Source organism: Sinohyriopsis cumingii, chromosome 3 (genome assembly GCF_028554795.1).
Source record: "Sinohyriopsis cumingii isolate HCF-2022 chromosome 3, ASM2855479v2, whole genome shotgun sequence".
In the NCBI taxonomy this organism is placed as follows: Eukaryota; Metazoa; Mollusca; class Bivalvia; order Unionida; family Unionidae; genus Sinohyriopsis; species Sinohyriopsis cumingii.
Genome location: NC_142963.1, coordinates 64126139 through 64150515, shown reverse-complemented (window position 1 = coordinate 64150515; position 24377 = coordinate 64126139). Strand labels below are relative to the sequence as shown.

Genomic DNA, 24377 nt, shown 5'->3' with positions numbered 1-24377 from the left:
AGTTCCTGTTTGCGAGATACCAAGTTTGGAGCTTCTGTAATAACACATTACATATAAGCCAATACAAAAAGCCAACTAAATCTTTACCAAATGACAGTTAATTTACTGCCTGTCATAAAACCTGTACTATCATCGGTTCCATTGTACTTCGTCCTAAAACACATTTATCCAAGAATCAAAGAGGCATCTGATTTTCCAGTGTTACATCCCCAACCAATCATCATTATAGTTACATGCCTTCCATCCACAACCTCCAATGATTAATCTTTTTAATAAGTTACACTTGAACTTTTAGATCTTTCTTTTATTGCAGCAAAGTTAAAAACCAACAAAATTTGCAATGACTTTGTAATCCAGATAACACATTTGTCTCTTCAAGTTTACTGATTTCTTTGTTGTGAAAGAATATCTTGGGTGATAATGTGTTCTCCAGATATCTTGTGGCAAACAAGGGCAGATTGTTTAAAATTTTTAAACCCTGTCACATAAGGATTATTCACTTTTGCAGTCTTTACGATCACACAATCAGAAGTCACATCTGTAATCCAAGTGGATGTGCCGTATTCCAGTCAAGGCAATTATTTTCTCCATTTTTCATTAAAGTTAAATCCACTGTTACTTTTATGTGTTCTACTTCTTTCACTTTCTTGGCTAATGATTCTAGTGCAAGTCGTTTTAATCTGGAGATCACTTTCTAGCGCAACAAGCATTGAGGCTAAACATCTGGACAACATCTTGCTGAGCTCGATGGAAATCGCATGAAAGCCCACAAGATCAGAGGAAGATGCTCCGTAATAACATGCCTATGCTAGTCTGGTTCCCGGTTTAGTATGCTCCCTGTGTTGCACTTTGCTATACAAATAGTGGAGAGCAAAGCAGGGAGCTTAATTAGCAGGGAACCCAACTATGCCTATACTCGAAGTATACACAATGCCATCCCTCATCCAAAGGATTGGATGTTAAATCCTGAGTGCATTATGAGACTCCTTTGCATTAAAAAAATCCCCGCATGTTAGCAAAACATGTACATCAATTTTCTCCAGCATGCTTCCCCCTATGCATAATTGTGCATAAAGGGAAACACTGCAGGTACACTTATATTTTGTCCCACAACAATTTAAATCTGCAGGCATTATATCAAATCAAAACCAAAACCTCCCATTTAAGCTGGCCTAATAACCTCTGATTTTCCACTGTTACATCCCCAACCAACCATTATAGTTACATGCCTTCCACCCACAACCTCCAACTTGCCTTGCATCTGGCCTCACCAGGAGTGGATTCAGAAAGCTCTTCTACAGCTACTTTCTTTATATACAAATATCTCTATTTTCCTTTTCTTAAATGCATTTCTCTTTTAAATAATTACAACAAAAGGCATTTAAAAAATAATTCCCCATCTATCAAAAGTTCTCATTTGCCACATAAATAACATTTTTAACGATCAAGTGGTAAACTGCTGGATCACACATTATGTTATGTATTCTTGCTCAAAAATTTAATATGATCTTTATAATATATACAGCAACCAGTATCTGCTGCAGAAAGAACGAGGGAAGACCCCCCAACAACCATCTACCCACAGCAAGCTGCTCAAGCCAAGACTGGAACCCCAACAGACTGAGGTGAGATGTCAGTGATCTGTAAAGACACTCCTTAACGCAACCTTGAGCTTCAGACAGGTGCATGTCTATGGAATGCGAAACAACTAATCATGATAAAGACTTGGGCAAAGTTACATTGAAAAATATCTTCAGTGGTGCACAAGTTTTACTCTGAACCTTGCCTTGCCCTTAACCTTGAGGCATGTGGCAACAAAGTCTAGTAATGATATATGCATTGGCAAAGTTTCATGAAAATCTCTCCAGTACTACAGTAATAGATGGATATATGGAAAGACTAGCAATGCCACAGCATAATACTTGACATGCGACAGGCATAAAAAGGGGTTATGAAAAGCACAAAACAAGGTATCGGATATTGATTAAACTAATTACTAAGCTCATCAAGAACTATTTTAATTGCAGTATTCCCTGTAAAAATATTGTTTGAAAATGTTTGAATTGGATCAAAGTCATGATACGGGCAAATGCCACCATAAAACTGAAAACTTGATGAAGATTTTTAAATGCTCTTGAACTTGCCAGAAAAGGTGGGAGTGTGGATGATTTTTTACATGGCTTTAACAATTTTTCAGTTATATTGCTATGATGTCTGCAGTGTGGCAGTGTCAGCATTGGGGCATCATGCTGCAGACATGTAGCACCATGTCTGACCCAGTCACATTATACTGACACCAGGCTGTGTCTTTGATATGACTTGGCTGGGGTTCAAACCCACAGCCTCCTGCAAGGCAGATGCTCTAACCACTGAGGTCAAGGAAGCAGTCCTGAGAAAGAAATACATGGAAATGAAAGGATAATGCATACTTTGTGTATGCTCTGGACAGGCCAACAAACCCTGCAAGTTTTCATCTTCCAATGAAATAGGAATCCTTCAATCAAAGCCACAACTTCTGTCAATGCAAAGGAAACAATTATCTTATGATCTAAGAATATTTTTGTGTGTATGCAAGCCTTTGCATGCAAGAAGACACAGGACTGAGAAGGAGAAGAGTACTGACCCTAAAGGTTGGATAACTTATATATAAAGATAAAACAGACCATTTGATTGACTTTATTTACCATTTTATTATTTGATCCATGGTTTATTATATAAATGGAATTCATTACAAAGTGCATTGGTCATGTAATATGTAACATCTATATCTATCACTCTCAGTCATACAATCTCTCATAAGCATTTCAAGTACAGTAACTAATATCAAAACATTAATAGCATCATAGGACAAATATCGCGGCAAAATCAAACATGCTTCTATGTAAAATACAGAAGAACCCTCTGAGGGCATCATGAATCCATGAAATATATACAACACAAAAACATGTGACAATAAAACATCTGTAAGGTCTTGCCTTGAGCACAATGTTATGGAAAAAGTAGGCCCGAGTGTTTATAAATAGTGCTCTTTTCCAATTAATTTTTATAAACACAAGACAAGAACGCTATTTCAAAGATTCACGTACTTGCACTAGCTAAAGGGTGAGCAGATTAAGACAAGCTGTGACATGAATCTAGTCCCTAAAGTGGACACGTTTTCAAACTAGTCCATCAGTGGTCATGACAAATCTCTGTGTCAATCTATCCCTCTAACTACTGTAGCCCACTTGGAATGAATGTTGTTTTCCTTTCTCCACAACATGTTTTAAAACCATTTTTTATACAGGGTGTTGTTGTTGTTGTTGTGGGGTTTAACGCCATTTTTCAGCACGATAGGCTATACATGGCGGCCAGTATTAATGGTGGAGGAAGAACCCGGAAAACCCCGGAAAGAACCACCGACCCATGAGAAGCTACTGGCAAGCTTTCTCACATGCCCACATTGTATACAGGGTGAAAAATCAAATAAAAATTTAATTGTGAAATCATTTGTGTCACATAAATAGTGGTAAAAGTGATATACAATGAAACCCATCAACACCTTTGGTATACAGAAACTCTCAAATCAAAACCCCACAACTCAGAAAACCAAAGTAACTTTGTCCCAAATCTTAACTTTACCCTAAATCTGCCTATATAAAACCAAGAAAATATATTTAGGCTTCTAAGTTCCAAAAAATGTTACTAGTTAATGGGTCAAGAAAAACACCTGTCACATCCTGGGCTAAATTATTAATTATCAACATATACTGTAGTAGGCTAATTAGCATCTCGATCTCGGGGGAAAAGTCACATGCGCTTGCCAAATAAAAATAATACTCTATAAGCACAGACAGATTAATGCCGACAACAGGCTAATCTCGTGTCTTTGTATGTTAAAAAAGCCCAGCTTTTAAGGTAAATTAAAATAACAAATTGCTTGTAGATGAGTTGATAATAGGTAATATTTTGTCTGCTTATTTCCTACTCATATTGATGTTTCTTTGCATAAATGAACAGAACTTTTTTTTTTAAAAAAAAAAAAAGAAAAATTAAATACCTGAGCTTTAATAACCTTGCCTGTTGCCTTCACTTTCAATACTTTACCAATGGAGACCAACAAAAAAGTATTTGTAAGGAACACATTAAGCTAATGTTTCATTAAATATAAAAAATAAAACAGTATTCTCAGTTGTTTGCACTTGTACAGTTTAAAAAAGTTGCTAATTTTGTTGTCTTAAAATTTATGCCTTGTACTGATGATGATGTACTTGTACATCAACACGTATGTATATAAAAGACATTTTTTCATGCACGTGATCTAATCAGTAAACTGAAAATATCTCAAACTGAAACTTAAATCTGGGCTATAACAGGGTTTTGGTTTTGAGAGGTTTCACTGTAATCTAGTCCCCACATTCAGAAGATCAGTTTCTTGGGCTCTTCCCAAGTGAATCCAGGTCTTCCAAAATGTCCATAACAAGCTGTCTTCTGGTAAATCGGATTCTTCAGGTTCAATTCCCTGTGAAATTGAAAAGAAAATGTCATGTAAAGTGGGATAAACGTGGGTATGATCAAAGCCAACTTGCACACTATACCCTGCCCACTTCATTTCACATGACAGGGCTTTATACAGAGGAAATGGTCCTGGGACACCAAAATCAAAGGAAGATGTACATTCAGATATTCGTTTGAGGTCTCATCAATAAAAGTGGCATGTCAAATCTGCTTAATATACAATAGTCCTTGGTGAAGTAATGATGCATAAACAGAAGTCTGGGTGATGGACAATAAGGGTTAGAAAGCTAGAAATCCAACTCATTCATGGTCTTATTAATACAAAGGTGCATTTAAAATATGGTTGAAATCCTCAGCTGAGTTATGCCATTGAAATGAAGTGAAGAGGGAGGGGAATCGATAGCCACAACTTTGCTAAATGACATTTTGAAAAACTAGAAATTGAACTAGTTCAAGGTCTTGTTAATGCAAAGCCACAAGACCTTCACAGTTGATGCCAACCCACATACATTCTTATCAGGAATTATAGTGTAGATCTAGTCTGCCGATCACAATGGATAATACATTCATTAAATTTTAGATTCCTAAGAGCAAATATATACCCATCTACAGATGGTAACAATTAAGATCCAACAATGATGCTTATCCATTCATATAATTCTACCTTTGCAGAGATGCTGGCAGGATTTTATTTAAAGGCGGGACCTGCCCCCACCCCCCGTAACAAAATAAAGTGGGGGTTGAGGGGGTGTAGAAAATAAAAGGCAGGGGAGGAAGAAACAGCTATAGTTCAATATTTACTTAACAAGTAAATATCTTTCTTCATGTTGGACTCTTAAGAGTGCTATTGAAATCACAACTGTTTAAAGTTGCTTTTAGTTGTACTAGTATTAAAGAAGCACTACTACTGCATAATATGAATAAATTTAACATTCCATCCAATAAAATCAAAAAGTGTTGTCATTGTAAAAAATGCAACTTTATGACCAAAAAAGTACATGTGAAACATTTAGAACTGCACACAGATAATCCAAGTCAAACATCCAAGATTGGAAAAACAATGATGAAAGCACAGAGTTCTATCATTAGCACACAGGACTAAAGTATACATATCTGAACAACTGCGATTGTTACTGTAGCTCAAGATTCCATATTAAGAATGAGATGAGATTAGACATAAAAAACTAAGACACAAAAGAAGAGAAAGGATGTAAGACAAAAGTTCAGTTCCAGAACAGTCCAAGCTAAAATCAGACAAGGTCTCTTACTAAACTATGTGGTAAACATCAGCCAGACCCCCCACGGCAAAGGTAATTTCCAATGTTGAGATAAATGTTCACAAAGCCAAAATTGATAATTCTGATTAGGTAGAATATGAACATGATTATGGACAAGGTCAGCTACAAGACAATTTTACAGAACCCACAGCATATACTAAATAATAAAAAAAGGCAAATGAAATGTACATAATACAAAACCTTTTAAAACATTCACATCAGCATGATACAACACCCTTCAAAATATATTCATACCTTTCTGATTACAATGACCTTCAAAACATTCAAAGCTTGAATAGCATTGGCAAAAAACACTAAACCTAACAGAAAAAGTTTTTAATTTCCAAGGACATGACTCTCAGCACTTGTACGAAGTAGAAAATCTGATACAATGCATAGAATGCTCATTCCATTTTAAAATTACAACAAACATAGTAACTCCTAAAAAGTGTGTATACATTTCAAACTTACTTGACAATTTTTCCGGGTCTCAAATCGAAGTTTGCTTTCACGATGTCAAGCAGTTCTTTCTCCGACTTCTTTGATGTACCATAGCTGAACACAGTTACTGACAGTGGTTCGGCAATTCCAATGGCATAGGCAACCTGCAAATGAAGCCAGCAGGTGTACTTTGGATATTCAAGGAGCAGCTAGGCTCACCAAATGATGGAATACGACTTTAAAAAGGATTTATTAATGCATAGCGACTCAAGAGGAACAAGCTTCTTTAATGAATTTTTTATTTCCTGCAATGCTACTAGAATAGCTGGAGATGGAAAGCTCTCTTGGTTTATAAAAATTCAAGAGTCAAGAGATTTTCAGGGTTAAATAAATCTTACCCACCCAAAACACCTGGACATGTACCAGAAATTATGTTCTAACAATCTGTACTGCCAACACCATGACCTTTAAAATTCAAATTCATATGTATCTTCTTCTTAGATCAGCACCATTTTAATTTAGGATTCTGATGACATTACTTTCTGTTTTGAGGGAATAATAACTGGATTTTCCTGACTATTACCATTGTGGCCATATTGGATATCAAATCAAATGGACTGTATTGAACAGCCATCTAGAAATATCAACAAGATTTTACAGATGGTGGCCATATTTGTATATTTTCATTTACAATCAACCAGACAGCACAGAAAATGTTTCAGTGAAAATCCCATGCTGATACAATGATTTCTTCAGGAATAAATATCAACTATTTTCATGATGGCCACTGTGGTGGCCAAAGTGGCATCATTTTCATCTAGGACTAACTAGACACAAATTAGTCTTTTAGACACAAAAAGTATTTTACCTTTAACCCAATGTTAATATGACCATTCATTCAACAGTAGCGATAACAACTTTGTCATACAACTTTCTCTTCAGGAGTAGTTGTAACATTTTTACAATGACCAACTTCAAGGTGTGGCATGCAGACAGATAAATATAAAAATATTTTTCATAACCAGTCTTGGTGGGACATAATAAGTAGAATTTCAAAAAAATAAAATATTTGTCCTGTTTGGTTTGACCAGGATGATTTCTTTCAACAAGAACTTGGTTACGTCAAGAAATCTCTTAACAGACTATTTTGGTTGTAGTAACAGACTCAACCCTTTCTGCTGTACTATCAAATGTGCTATAGAAATTCTACTGCAGTCCATTTACCTGAACAAGGACCCTCTTGCAAAGTCCAGCCTTGACCAGTGACTTGGCAACCCAGCGAGCTGCATATGCTGCAGAACGGTCCACCTTGGTGTAATCTTTTCCAGAGAAAGCACCACCACCATGTGCTCCCCAGCCTCCATATGTGTCAACAATGATTTTTCTACCAGTCAAACCAGCATCACCCTACAAGACAAATGAAATTTATCATGGTTCCACTGATCTCCAAGTCTTGCTTCAAAAACAGTGCTTCTCTATGTATATCTCTGTACAAGGCTGATGTTGAATCTACTGTAAGTGTTGGAAAGTGCTATAGCAGACATGCAGTCTAATGTATGCATAGTGCTTACCAGTATATCAGTACAAACCTGGCTGAGATTAGGCATGCTCTATGAAGTTTATTGAACAATGATAAACAATAGGTTCACAAATACACGCCTGATTCCTTTGCATTCCACCTATATCAATGATGGAGACACGTCTGAACTTGAAAACAGAGGTCATGATGTATAAATTAAGCTGATAAGCAGAATGTGTACGAAGTGTCACAAAAATCCACCAGCAAATGAGATCACTCATCTGACAAACAGCCATCTGAAAACCAAATGCAAAAGCAGCTGGCTAATAAAACTATGTACTCTCTTGCCTGTAAACTGAAAGCTTCCATGATCATGATAACTAATAAACAGGTCAAAAATCAAGATCACCCCAATAAAATTTATTGATCCTGCTTACTTTCAAAAATGCCCAAGATCTAGATTATACAACATATTCTAAGTTTGACAGAAATATGATCAAAATTATATCTTCCAGTCTGTTATCAAATTCAACAAATCACAAGAAAGATCAATTCACAATAATGTAAGGCTCAGGCTCATTAATGAAACAGTTCAAGATCCTGAAGTTACAAGCACATACATTGGTTCTCCTCTAATTGGCCAACCCTTCTGCTTTGTGAAGTGGACATGTTGCCTTTCCAGAGAGGACTATATTTGTGAAAAGTATGTTTATGTATATGCAACCGCATGCAGTAAGATAGCTACATACAACTTCATTTAAAAGTAACATTAATTATCAGATGGTGATTCTTGTACCAAGAACAGACTTATTTCAAGTAAACATAGATTAATAGTTCTTATTCTTAAACGTGAAATGTGTCTGGGGTATTGTTGGCATGTGCACGGCAAAAACATTAAAAAATATCATTTAAATCTTGGTACACAGACTGCTTGGCATTTAAAATAAATTATTTATATTTCCTCCATTCTCCCATTGCTGCAGAATATTCTCCTTATCTGTGACAATGTTGTTTGTTCTAGTCTTTCCAAAACAAGATTTGTTTACCAACAAATCTTGAACTCTACCCGTTGTCAAGTTCAATCATTTTTACTTTTTCTTCAGTCCAACAGTCACATTATCCCGACAGAAGGCCAACCAGTCCTAACACTAACCTCTTGATGCTGAGCGCTAAGCGAGGCAGCTGTTAGTACCATTTTTTTAGCCTTTGGTATGACTCGACCGGGGATTGAACCCAAGACCTCCCGCATCCGAGGCGGATGCTCTAACCACTAGAGCGGTAGACAAAGAACTTGATACTATAACGATTATAGTGTTGAGTTTTGGGACAGGTCATGAAATAAACAATGATCTTGTGGATAATGGCAAAATTAAACAGACCTGTGGTACAACTATTATCAATACAGATCTCTTGGAGGGTTCTTGGATGATGACCATTATGAGAGAGAATTGTGAAAAAACTGCATTTGCTTGGTGTATTTGCCAACTTTTATATTATCCAACTCGCATTTAGAAAATAAATCATTTGATATTTATTTCAAATCCAAATTGGAGACAATTCTTTGAAAATGGTACATGGGGGGGGGGGGCCATACCTCCTTGAAAAGAAACCACTTCTCTCCTAACAAGCTGGGGTTGTGGGGGATAGTGGAGGCCAAAATTTAATTATGTAATATTTACTAGCTTAGCAGTATCTCTTCCAAGCATCTATTGTGATCAAACAATGTAAAACACAGAATATACATTGAAACAAAAAACAAACCCTGCTCTACCATAGGATACAATTCATTTCAAACAGATGCGAGAATTTTGCAAATGGATAAACTAACTCTTTCAACTGCATCATTCTAACTCTTTTACAAAGACACAAACTGAATCATGACATACATCTTTATCATCAGAAATATACCTGTGGTCCACCGATGACAAATTTGCCAGAAGGCTGAAGATGGTAGATGGTATTATCATCCCTGTATTTCTCTGGAATGACTGGAATAACAACTTTCTCCATCAATTCCTTGCGCAATTCTTCTACAGTGATGTTCTCATCATGCTGAACAGATATCACTACAGTGTGAACACGAATGGGAACACATGATCCTTTCACGTATTTGTATTCCACTGTCACCTGTAAAGAAGATAAATAAACACTTTGCAAAACAACAAAACCTGAAATGAATTTTGTAAGTAATATTTACTTTTTTATACATATTTCTGTAAGAACCCCAATGCCTTCTAGAATCCAATGTAAATGTATGTGTTTGGACCAATGGTTCATGAACTCTTATGAGGCCCACTTTTGGTGAACATACATTTACACATATCCACAAAATAGGCTTGAAAAAAAAAATCCATTCATACTTTTTATGCTTACAAGAGTAGTAATTATGTCTGTTGAACTTGCAATCAGTGTTGTAGGTTTACTTTCAACTAACAAAATCTGCTCAAAAACAAATATTGCAGGAAGAGTTTAAAAAAAAAACCCCATGTCAATGCCACCTTCAGGCAAGATTTTCTGAGATGGCTACAGTGCTGTGTTGGTGGTCAGTGAAATCACTGTACTAGATACATATTGCTTTAATTTTTAATGAAAAACTAATGCTGTTCTATAGAAGCTGTCCATAAAGATTTTCAGGTTGACCATCAAAGCAGCCATTTGATGGTTCAAATGACTTTATTTTTATACAGGAAGAACAACATACTGGAAGGTGTGCATGTGCGTGTGCACAATGTGGATTTTTAACCTATCTTTAACAATTTTCCAGTAATAATGCTATGATGTCTGCAGCATGGCAGATTTTAGTGATGTCCAGCAGTGGGGCATCATGCCATAGATAAGTAGCATCATGTCCCACGAAGTCACATTATTCTGACATACCAGTCTGACCAGTCCTAACGCTAACCTCTTAATGCTGAGTGCTGATCAAGGCATCTGCAAGTATAATTTTTGTCAGTCTTTGGTATAACTCTGCCAAATTTAGAACCTGTGACCTCTTGCATCCAAGGCTAACACTCTTACCACTTAGGCCACTGGAGTGGTCAACAACCAGAAAAAAGTAATTTTTAAAAAAATTGTGGGAAAGTCATTCATTATGGAACAGTAGCTTTTACAAGATTTATTAAATTCTGGCATCATTTCATCAAGTTTTAATTACATCAACAAGAACATGCTTTAAAATGGAAACCATGGCAATTTGATGTGGTCTGTAGAGCTGTAACAAAATCATCAAGATGACCAACAAGCTTGCCATACTGTATCTCAGCTTAGCATCTCATTTGTTTAGTATTAACAAAATCCCATGTAGCTAGCGCCATCCAGTTAGGGGAATTAATGGCAATTTTTTATATTAAAAAAAAACACTAATCAAATGAAAAATTGAATATTTACATGAGCATAGTTTCTTTTGTCATCATTTTAACCCTAAAATAACCTGGATTGTCATCACAGGGTGACTTTAAAAGTAACAAAAACATGTTACATGCATGACAGTCAAACACTGACAATGTAACTAGTTAAGACTACCAAAAACCTTGAATGTTTTCATTGCCAGATACATTGTTGTAAAATGTATATTCTTTGCTAACATCTTCTGTGACTTTGGCCATGCGTCTGTGTGCGTCTACAATGATGTCTACACATGCACACACAAAATGTGAGCATATCTGCCGAGTATAAAACTTGCAAACAAAAAGGCATCACAAACTCCCTTAATTTTACAGACTTGCCTTTAGGCAAGCACTGCTAACTTCGGCTTGTTAAAGGCCCAGAATTTGCCTTCTGGACTAAAGAAACTAATATTTTATAAACATAATTTTAAACCCATTTCCAAAAGTATGCATTAGAATATGCTGAATGATTTCTATGCTATGCAGGTTACAAGGATCTGCTAGAGTGGAATTTAATCCCAATGGAAAAAGGGCAGCAGCTCTATCAGAATTGGACCCAAAAGTTTAAACCTTTAAAAGGCATATGTAGATATGATTGAGTGAACAGATGTATAGGATTATGCATCCTCATGAAATACAGTGCAACCTCGCTATAATGCAAATTTGGAAATAACGCGATTGTGGTGTGGCTCCCTGAAATTTCAAATATTCATTTGCACATGGAAGAATTTTTGTTGTTCAAAGTATGTAAAATAGTGTATAACAAAATTATCATTTTGGGGAAGAGATCATGTATGAAACTGAATATAATATGAACATGGCGGGGGCTTCTTGAAATTTTAAATACACCTACATGTGTTTTTCTCGTACCCAGAAAAATATTTTCTTTCTTAAAGTACGAGAAATGGTGTGTAAAATGTTTATTATTATCTTATAAAAGATTTCTCATATGAATTTGAATATCATATGATTGTGGCGTGGCTTCTGAAATTTAACAATTTCACCAGGTTCTTGAAGTGTTATGCCAAAATAACATTATTGGAAATGTTATTTATTTCTGATCTATGAGTAAAGCCAGTAAATCATCTTTGTGATTGTCTTCAATTAATTCTGTATACAATCGTTGTTCAAACAATAGCCGACATGCGTTTCTTCTTTAACTGCATATACAACCAAGCAGCAGGCAATGCGATGGTTGATAAAAGATTCTCACAATTTAATAAACGTCAAAAAATGAAAGCTGCCAACATGTTTGCTGGGCTTGGCGGTGTTATTAGATGCAATCAGTTGACAAATAAATAATGTCCACTTTATTAGCTGGAAATTGAAAGGGTATGAAATTGTACACGTGTTCAGCCTTAACAAATCTTTATAAAAGTATTTTTCACATTTCTTTTGACATTCACTAAATCTGAAGCAAAAGTTGTATGCACACCGAAAGCATGTGTTGCTTGTTAATTATTCTTGCTGTAGTCATTCAAATGAATAGGCGTACAAGTGTTAATTACTGGGAATTTACAATGGATAAAGGTACACAGAAACACGAGAAAAAGTTTAGCAGTATGAAATTTTTTACAGACACTGTTCATAGACCCTGGAACGTAATGAACCCTACACGTGCTTAACCTAATTTTGCTGTCAATTTTTCCCACTGAATTCAGTCACATAACGATCAGTGTCAAAATTACTGGAAAGTTTAAATATGTATGCAATTTTTGCAATGGAATTATTATATGTATTATGGATTAACTGCATGCCATGATGGTACAATATCAGACAGTAAGTAAACGGTGTAAATACTCTATTCATGTTATATACGAGATATTGAATTCAGACAATGATCGGTGACAAAATTATTGAATATTTTAAATATGTGCAATTTTTCAATGGAATTATGCATTATGGATGAATTGCATGCCACAATGGCACAAAAGTAAATGGTGTTGATACCCTATTCATGATATACATTAGACATGAATAAACATAAAATACTGTAAAACCCAGCATTTTTTTGTATGTAATAATCTTGTGCCTGGGATGTGCATTATTGTCCAACTGTTTTTATAATCAAATGTCTCAACTTGCTATCTTTAAATTCAAAATGTAAAGAAATATAAATATATATAACTAAATTACTGTGATCATGGATTTATATTTGTCAGAGTAATGTCTTTGCTACCTGTGTTTTAGAGTCAGGTCTGGCCCATGACAACTCTCCACTCCTTCTCAACTGTGCCATCATGGCATTCAGCTGGTGAGACAGAACCACTGTGAGAGGCATGCATTCTTCAGTCTCATCTGAGGCATACCCAAACATCAAACCCTGCAAAATCAGCAATAAATTAAATAATATTCAGTGACATAAAGATGTGGATACTAAGACACTCTTTATTACAGTTGTATCTGTGTGTGTGTGTGTTTGTTTGAATTGGACTTCGAATGCAGCTTTAACAATTTTTCAGTCATATCGCTACAATGTCTGCAGTGTGGCAGTTTATAGTGATGTCTAGCACTGGCGCATCATGCTGCAGACATACTGCATGATGTCCCACCCAGTCACATTATCCTGACACTGGGCCGACCAGTCCTAACACTATCCTCTTAATGCTGAGCACCAAGCGAGGCAGCTGTTAGTACCATTTTTTTAAAAAGTCTTTGGTATGACTCAGCTGTGGATCAAACCCACAACCTCCTGCATCCGAGGTGGATGCTCTAACCACCAGGCCACCGAAGTGGTTACAGGTGTATCTAACTGTAACAAATTCTCATCCTCTCCATAGTAATTGCATGGAGTCAATAATCAAGTTACTGAACTTGTTTGTGCTTGGAAAATTTTCATTTTGCAACTTTTGCCCTGTGTCTGACTTCAAACTCATTTGCAATGCATATATTTTATATGATTTAAAGTAAATATAAATTTGAAGACTAAAAAAGAAAACAGCTAAAAAAAATTATGTGACGCTTCAAATTCTGTGCATTCATACACTCTGATGACTTCCATGCTCTACATGCTGAATGTACTTCCAAATTTTAAAGTCTTCCCAAATTGTCTGCACTAAGGAACTGTGGTATCGGTACCAGTCCAAGATATTGCTGGTCAAGTACTTTCCTCTCTACCTGTATCCACACATCAAACTTCTGTCATAATGAGAACCCTGGCAGCACAGCAATTTAGCTCCATTAATGTACTTGCACACAACTTTCCACTGCAACATTATTCGTTACTTACAAATTGTTGCACAGATATTAGAAATGTGGTTCTTACCTGATCTCCAGCACCAACTTCCTCATCCTTTTTATCAACATGAACACTCTGGGCTATATCTGGACTTTGCTCCTCAAGGCCAACAAGAACATTGCAAGTTTTGTAGTCAAATCCTTTAAAAATTTGAAAAAAGATGCTGTTTTCATTTCTCTTCTTTTAAAATCTTTAAAGCAAAAGAAATGCAATAACATGAAACTGACATTATGTCATGAATAGTAACTGACTGCTTAAAGTGCTTGCTAAGGCATGCTGTTTTTCAGGCAAACTATTTACATATCCAAGTACTTCATCTTGCCATAAATGGTTGTAAAACTAAATTTGACTGGTACATTGGAGCCTGGAACAACTATTCATTACAATTTTACCATAATTTTAGCAAAGTTTTATAAATGATGGATAAATCATGTGATATCTGGACAATTCAAAATGCCAGACTCCCACACGACAATTTAATCTGGCAGACACTGGTTGATGATTGTGTGCGTGTTATTGGGATTTTTAATGTAGCTTTAACAATTTTTCAGTCATATCACTACGATGTCTGCAGTGTGGCAGTTTATAGTGATGTCTAGCACTGGGGGCATCATGCCGCCGACATGTAGCATGATGTCACACCCAGTCACATTATCCTGATACCAGGCCAACCAGTCCTAACACTAACTTCTTAATGCTGAGTGCCAAGTGAGGCAGCTGTTAGTACCATTATTGTAAGTCTTTGGTATGACTTGGCCGTGTTTCTAACCTACAACCTCCCACTAGGCCACCTGAGTGGTCGGCTGATGATTGTAGTACCATTATTGTAAGTCTTTGGTATGACTTGGCCGTGTTTCTAACCTACAACCTCCCACTAGGCCACCTGAGTGGTCGGCTGATGATTGTAATGATTGTTAAAGCTTTTTAGACATAATTTGAGCTGGTAAAGGGTTCATGGAAATACCAATGAGCAACTTCTAGCCTGTAAATGGTGCTGAATATAATGTGCATGCAAACAGTAGGCTGGACATCCCTCCATTCGCTGCTCTAGGCGCTGTCACCTGTGATGCCAAGCAGGGTTGGAGGCACACGCTGGTTACTGCACACTGAACGAGCTCTTGACAGCTTTTGGATACAATATATAAGAACCACCTCGAACAGATATTATTCTTTAATTTAAAATTTAAATACCCATTGAAAATATAAAATGCAGCTTTAAATGCACAGCTCTTTCACTCACATAAAATGCAATTAAACTAATGTAACAACTTTTAATATGAAAATATGTTCCATCCATAAGTTTAATTGTAAAAATTGCTTTCATTTTATTGCATTAAAAGGGCATGTTTATTACTGCTGCTTTTTTTAATCCAAATTATATTAATTCGTCCATAATTTTTAAACTAGTATGTTTATCAACTTCCTTCGCAGAAAGGAGCTATATTAGAGATGCACTTGGAAAGGCCAAATGTTTATTGAAAATAATGACAACCTGCTGTGTTGAAATTTATGCTGTTCATGACATGTTATATCATTTCTGTCCAAACTGTCACTAATGCAATAAGACACAAGTGCTTCAGTTGCTGACATCTAGAAGTTGTGTGCCAACATTTCGAGTTTGAAGATGTACAAATTCAAGTAAGTCAATTTATCTTCCTCATCGGCACACTGTTACATTACTTGAATCATACTGATTAGATTATATGCAAAATTAATTTTATAGTTTGTCTCAGTGTTTATTATATTGATCTTTACATATTGTAACTGCAATTTTGTAATCAATAAATATAAACATCATTAGGTAAATACAAACAGCTATGGTTTTAATATTCATATCATTCCAGCTGTTCTCAGATTATAATTTGTCATAGCACACTTTTACATTTTTATCAGAACAGTCAAGTACGTTGCTAGGTCCTGCATACTTTACAGGGATGGCCCTCGACTTAGACAGCTTGGCAGTATTTCTATGCTGGCAGGTGTAGACCTCAGTGAAGATGATTTGATCCAAATTACCAGGAAGGAAGTGACATCCTTAATCTCATGTCTTGAGAACAGATTTAGTGATGCTCATGATGGTGTTACAGGTGCATGCAAGATAGCAGACTTCAAGATATGGCCAGCTTCACTTGACAGTTCAGGTAATCTCCAATTACAGTTTTCATCAGACAGTTGATGTTTTGCCCATTTTCATATATCGATTTATGCAATTATTTAGTTTCTCATTTATGGAGCAAGTGTTTTATATTTACTGGCTCTCTGATATTATCTTGCAAGGGTCTTGGCATTCCACTAAAGTTTCCCTGTCCACTATATCAACAGTGTAATAAGTAAATAGTAGGGGCGAGTATTGCCAGGAAAATATGTATTGCAATATATTGCAATATGGCATGTCTGTATTGTGATACATATCAATACGTATTGGTCATTGATAGCATTTATGACTGGAATGTTGATATTGTATATTTTGTACTGAAATAATGAGCAATTTCCTTGCATTTAAAATAAAATATGAAGAAGAAAATGAAACCATCTTGCTTTTAATTCAACCAAAACACCCAGTAACTGTAATAATCACATCACTAGTTTAGAAAATAAAAATTATATCAACATCTGAAAACTTCTACAAGCAAGAAACAAAATACTGGAAAAGAGTTGTAGAATTATTTTGCCCGATTAAAAAGTCTTCAAATCAAAATGATTCTAACGATTCATTTCTTGTAGTACAAAACATGACAAGGGATAAACACAAGAAAAACAACACATAATCACAAATTATCACGTTGATAAATATCCTACTTTGATTAGAAAAATGAATAATATAGTAAATTAATAACATCAGTGATTCCCAACCTTTCTTGGTTGGAACCTGAGAGACTAATTACTTAACACCGATGCCATGTTTAAAAATCCTTTGTTTGATACAACACGGTATGGCCGCAAATCGTGAACGATGAAACTAGCAATGGCACGAGTGATAGCTGTGGACCTTGGTGATGAAGATTTGTATTTAGTCTGTGCACCCAGCATAACAGCAGTCTTTGGTTGTCGATCTGAAACAATGCGTACACTTTTAATGGAACCTTCCACTGTTGCATTAGAGGTTGTGTCACTCTGTTGCACAGTACTTATGGAAAGTAATGATCGATGGTGACGCCGTAAATGAGTCGAGAGTTTCGTCGTACCATCTGCGTGCTTGATTTCAGTTTTGCACATATTACACACAGCAACAGTTTTGTCAATTATATTAGGGCCAAACTCCCTTTTTAGTGAAAAATTATTCCAAACAGAACTCTTTGCTCTTGGGTTCTTCACTAGCTCATACACAGAAGTCGCCATTTTGGTAACTACATTAAGACTAATAAAAGACATTGGTGTGTTCAAAGCTAGTTATGGACTGGCTAATGTTGGTGAAGAAAATAAAACCGATATACTGGTATTACTAAACTCGTATCGCAATATACTGTTTCAGGCATTTTGTATCGCAATTTACCAGTAAATCAATACATCGTTACACCCTTAGTAAATAGTAGGCTTCAGTTTCAAAACTTCCTTTTTTAAATAATGTCAGCCCAATGTCTTTCACATGGTGTCACCTATAGTGTAGGCATAATTATCCATTTGAGTTTTAGTTTTCAGGTTACAACTTTGACAAGTAGACATAGCAAATTCATCTACTATTACCTAATTTTAAAGAAAGGAGGCTAATATTTCTTTTGAGCTGTGATATTTTAATTTCTTTTATGTCTAGATAACTTTTTTCAAATAATCTAGTGGATATAATAAGCTGTTATTTTATATTAAATCAGTTCAAGATTTTTTCCACAGCTACTGACGGATTCTCTTTTATATTAAATAAGTGTCAGAGCCAACCCCCAGAACATCAAATTGTTGGTCTCTAATATAATTGCAGTATAATATGGTACATATTGCCGTATGTTCTGAAATGCTGCAGTATACCAAGGTACAAAGTTTTGCATCATACCAAGTTGTAGTATATATTCTGGAAAAATCAATGCTCTCACAAAAACACTTATTTGTGTTACTGTTAGCAAAGCATAAAATGTAGGTCACATTGACATTCTTTAGTTGTAAGGGTGTAGTACTAATAGTGATGCATTCAATTATCAAGCTTCATGAACTTTTAACTCAAAATTTAAAGATAGCTAAACAAAGCATAAAGAAAGCACAAAATATAGACCACAAAGACCTATTTTTCTATAAGAATACAGACCTCATCAAGATGCATCTACTCGCCAAGTTTAATGATTCTAGGCTGTATAGTATGCATTTAGCATGCCAAAAACTTGTGGTCACATGGGTGTGTTGGTAACAGATGCATGTTGTCATGAACTCCATAATTCTGGTATGAACACAGTACTTGAGAAATGAACATGAACTAAAATATTTAACCTAAATGAGAAGCACAAAATATGAGCTATAAATGAATGACCTATTAAAATCAAACACTGCTCATCGAGATTTCATTATTTTAGATAGGGTAAGTATAAAGGATGCAGCATACATGTGCTCATGAGTTAAATGCAAAAACTAGATGAAAGCCAGTAAAACTAAAATGAAGGTCACTGACCTGTTTGTATGGGTGTAGTACTAAGAAAGATGCATACAATCACGAACATGAAAAACAAAAATTTAATAAAGCTAAATGAGGCAGGAAATATGGATTACAGCAATCTTTTCAGATGGCAGACATGATTTTGGTCCTCCATAAAACAAAAAAGCTGAAAATATTTTAAGGGGGGTTTGAGGGTCCTCCCCCAAAAGGGCCTTGAGGGGCAGTACCACCGATCTGGGGGGGGGGGGGGTCAAGGCCCAAAATTGCACTTTACACTCATGAAAAACTGCTCCTGGTGCAAGTTACCAAAAATGCTCAACTTGACTTCAATAATTTCACAATATTTATTGTCACATGAATTTGTTCTCCAATAATATTGATGTTAAAAGTTATTTCATGTGCAGATCAGTGTTCACATTGTAATTAAGATGCAATAATTGCACTTTACACTCATGAAAAACTGCTCCTGGTGCAAGTTACCAAAAATGCTCAACTTGACTTCAATAATTTCACAATATTTATTGTCACATGAATTTGTTCTCCAATAATATTGATGTTAAAAGTTATTTCATGTGCAGATCAGTGTTCACATTGTAATTAAGATGCAATAATTTCTAAATTTTTGCAGCAAATATATTATACTCACCTCTTTTCATAACAAATCTGTAAAATAAACACCCAAATACATCAACTGTATGCAAATAATCCCATACATTCACTTGTCTTTTTCTCCAATGGACACAACCTGTTGATATGCCAGTTGAGCTATTTTTTTGCAGCTTTATCAAAGATTTCTTTAGCCTTTGTTTTTGTCACCGTTGACTTTCCTGGCTCAATGTGCAATAGTTTCTTTTCCTTCTCAATGAGAGCCTTTTTCCTTTCAAGCTGGTGCTTGTATTGGCAACATGCAGTGCACATATTCTGACAGGGCTACATATGTTGTCTCATGCAAATCTTTCTTATAGTAATTAACTGTACTTTTTCCAGATGCCTTCTGAGCTTCAATTTTTCTGTATGCAGCTTGCTGTAGGTGCTGTTTCAAACTTTTCCAATCATGATTACCATAGAGAAGAGGTCACAAAATCAGTCCTCTAGTGTTCAGTTTTCTTATAAACTGACCAACTAAATTTCTGTCAACTTTTCGCTTCAGCCATTCCCATTTCCACAGGTTTTTTAAAAAACCTTTATCTAAACTGTTTGTGTCATGGTCTCTCTAAACAACTCAGGACGCTATGTTTTGCAAGCATGTTTCTTCTTTCAATTGCCATCAGTTTCCATTACTCAAAGATTCATTGGATGAATTTGAACTTTTGACCAATCAGAATACTCCTTACGAGAGTCATGTGCTAATATATGGAATGAATAAGGGTCGTTGCGGAATGGCAGCAGACAGTTTTTTAAAAACTGGATCAGAGATACAAAGCAAAATTCCACTTTAAAACTGAGAAAAATCATGTCTGATGTATAATGAAAACCAGCTACAATAACCAATTCTTATTAACTTTACCCACCTTTTTTGGAATCGTCATATCCAATCTGTTTGATAGTATTTCGGATGACCGATTGATAATCCACATGACCTTTGGATGAGATTTCACCCACCACCATAATCATGCCGGTTTTGGCCACTGCCTCACAAGCAACCTTAGCATTTGGATCCTGCTTCAGATGTGCATCAAGGATTGCATCACTGACTTGGTCACAGATTTTGTCTGAAAACAGTCAAACATTAGTCATTGAGAACACAAACTGAAGAGAAAAAAGGGTGAAAGAAAGGTCAAGTGAAGCAGGGACTATTCTAGAATGCAGTTGAAGGATTCATGCATATTTCTTAAATAATGTACAAAAAAAATCATCTTGATTGTATTTTCGAGCTCTAAATTACTGTATTACAAAATCTATTTGAGAAACGTATCATATTCATATGACAATCCATTCAAAAAAAGCTATTGTTTTGGGGGTTTAATGCTATTTCTCAGCATAAGATAGGTTACATAAGACAACCAGTACAAGTGGGAGAAGATCCCTGGAAAAAAAAACTCAAGAACTACCAATCAATAGGAAGTTACTGGCAGCATTCACATGTATCACAAGACTCAAACCCACACAAACAGGTGAGATGGCAGTGATTGGTGAAGGCGAACGCACAATATTTTGATAAAAACCACTATGGTCGCATACTGGATGTCAAATTGGCACCATTTTAATTTAGGACCAACTGGACAGACATCACAAACCTAATTCATGACTGCCACAGTGGATATATTGATCGTCAGAACTGTGCCAGTTTAATCAAGACCAACTGGATATAAAGTCTTCTGGAGACCATCTATCCAGGGCAAGTAACATGTTTTATGAAAAGGCTAATGGTATGGCCATATTGCATGCCTATGCAGCGCAATATTGTTGTTGTTGTGTGGTATAGCGCCATTTTTCAGCACACGATAGGTTATACATGGTGGCCAGTATTAATGTGATATATTGTGCAATATTGTGACATAGGAGCAAGCAGACCTGGGAGTGAATGCGTTTGTGTGAAATATCAAGACAACTGGTAGTTTACACACAGTTTTGAGAAGAAATCTGTGCTTATGGAGATGATGTATAACTGGCCATCTTTGTAAATATATTTTTCTATGTAGCCAGAACCACACATTTCTTAATTTGGCTCAAGCTAACTTTTTTGGCTACATCATCTAAAGTAAATTAAATGGAAATGTTTATACACTTAATAATATGGGCTAGTAAATTCTGTTGTGGTTTAGAATACATTAGTGGCTTGTCCCCACCCCCCCAGGACACCCAACGAGAATAGCTATCTGTACAATTCTGTGTTAGTTCAGAAGTCCTGACCAACTTGTGTGCTACTCCAAATATCAGTCCGTTTTAAATTCGCTATTCCATGGTACATCTTGACTATGGCATTAATGGTGACAATCAATATGTGAAAATATGAAATTTTTTAAAACCCCAACCTGTGTCATCATTTACTAAATGGCTGCAAGACCATCAGTTCAGCTATTGGAAAGCAAAGCCGGAATGGTTCTAATGATCATTTTGCCATAAACCTTCTGAAACTGAAGGTTTGTCAAGATTCAAAATGGTTGGATGTTTGTTATGCATGCACTGTTAAAGCCCAACACAATAAAAACAGTCACTCAGTCCTGAGGGTGTCGATTTGTGCCAAATCTTATGAAAGTTTGCTCTTGTCCCCATGTAGAGATAATTTAACAAACTTTGTACAGAACTCCTGTGTTGTTAGTCTCCGATGTCTCACAGAGCTGACATCCGTAATCAATAAACCAAGCAAGCAGAAAAAAATGTAGTGTAGCAAAGTCATAAAAATACATTTCCAAAGGCAGAGGAAACTGTCAAATCAAAACCTTTCTTGTGACGTTGAGATCTGGAATATATGAACTTTAAAATTCTGTGAAAATTAAATGATCACGATCAAATGCACAAAACATGAAGAATTCAACTAAAAACATTGTCAGTGAAGCATTTTAAACATAACAGATGTCTGAACTTGCAAAATTATTTTTAGCAAATTCTAAAGAGGATTTGCAACTTCAATTTATCATTACCAGGTGATACAAAAATATGAATGACAACTAGCTGTGCCAAGGGGGGGGGGGGGGACGACTTTAGGCAGCTATCGGAAAATAACATTGGATCCAGAGTCCAAAAACGGTTTTTTTTTATGCATTTTCTTCTCTCTTGGAAATGTTGGTATCTGCTAAAAAGAAAACCTGAAACTGTGTACCTGGCCTTGTTATACTTTTGGTGCAAGTTTAAACACGAAATTACATTGAAACCTCTAAAATTTGCCAAAGTCACACTCAAAACCTACATCTTTAGAAAGAAAAATAAAATTGAACTTTTATTAAGACACTTAATTGATGCAGCCTTGTCAGAAATTTAGTTTTGAATGAAGTGGATCAGACGGAATCAAAACCAGAAGATGCATTGCCAACATGGCAGAAGTAGTACAGTTATGTCATTTTAAGACTTTGTTGCATTATAAAACCGTTTCACAAGTTTTCATTTACTAAGAATGTAAATAGATTTGATTGCCAGCTCAAGATAAACATGGATTAACCCCTTGATCAATGCAAGGAGTGTTGTCAACTCTTGTCTACCTTTTTAATTTACTACCATTTTTGGGTACAAGAATATGTGAAATTGAAACTATGAAAAATGCATTTTTATTCTTTGATTTGCCTCGTACTTTTAGTTTGGAGCAAAAGTGCAAAAGTGAAACGAATTCCAATGTACAAAAACGAACAATTTTATCCCAAATTATTACATACCTTTAAATGGCAGTTATTCACCTTATTCTGGATCCTCGTACATCCATATTCCTTTGGAATGTCATTATTTAAACACTCCCGACAAGTACCTACGGCCAAAATCAATGTAAAAATGCATCGTCACTTTGGACGAGACCAACCTACAGGTGTAATCCATTACAATCTGGATTGAATTGTCGCGCGCTGTGATGCCACAATGAAAGCCACGTATGTTGATCAACAAAATATGTACTACCTTTTACTGCGACGATTAGACGTGTTCTTTTTACTGACCGGTTTAGTACCTGGCCACTATTGTAAGTCATCTGCGATCGATAAATTTCGTCTGGACACTTAAGGTACAGAGGCATTCAATAATCAGGATAGACTTCGTTTAATCAAACTTAGTATTACATTTTATAACATTTTTATATTCAATTTAAGACTAATAAAAGCGCATACACGACCTGTATGAATTTTACTTGTGCAATTTGAACAGTAAGTTATAATAACAATTGTATATCAATAGTTTAATTAGAAGAAATGTTTAAATTTTGAGCAGAAGAATTAATGTTTAAAACTGATAATAATAATAATGATAATGATAATATGAATAATAGTAGCTTAGCAGCTCAAGCAATTAGAAAGCGCGTCGTAAAATATTAAAAAAAAGTACCGAAACTTAATATAGCAGTTTAATACCGTCGTTACAAGTTGTGAAAGGTATATGGCACTGCCTGTGACGTCATTTCGAAAGAACGAGTGCTCTATTTAGGATGTAAACAAAAGCACGTGACCAAAACTTCATCGCATCCGTAACAAATCTAACTTGCTGGCTGAACACTGTATGCAATTACCTGGGTGACCCTCTCCAACTGATTCAGATGTGAAAAGAAATGTTCCAACATCATCTTGGCTGCATTCTTCTGCATAATGGTCATTTATTTTTTTATAGTGGTTTCCATTCATTCCGGTTATTAATTCGTTTGCCATAGCTTTTTCCCTGTCCTACTCACAACCAAGTATAAATGGAAAAGAGGCTGTTTTAAGTAGCTGTGGAGTTTTATACTCTATATCACGTGATATCGTGATATTACATCTGCTTTGTGATTGGACAACCGATTGGAATTTTCCACTGTTAGGGATAGGCATAT

At 35.7% G+C, this 24377-nt stretch overlaps 1 protein-coding gene across 1 annotated transcript; it reads right to left on the bottom strand.

Annotated features, from left to right (window-relative positions):
- Nucleotides 1-4016: 4016 nt before the first annotated feature.
- Nucleotides 4017-24256, bottom strand: LOC149802994 (S-adenosylmethionine synthase-like). Its single transcript, XM_089952538.1, has 8 exons — nucleotides 24081-24256; nucleotides 20446-20646; nucleotides 14386-14498; nucleotides 13300-13443; nucleotides 9643-9861; nucleotides 7440-7622; nucleotides 6246-6379; nucleotides 4017-4501 (listed from the first exon to the last, which is right to left on the bottom strand). The coding sequence occupies exons 1-8, from the start codon at nucleotides 24214-24216 to the stop codon at nucleotides 4399-4401; spliced, it is 1233 nt and encodes a 410-aa protein (XP_089808664.1). The 5' UTR covers nucleotides 24217-24256; the 3' UTR covers nucleotides 4017-4398.
- Between the last annotated feature and the right edge of the window lie 121 nt (nucleotides 24257-24377).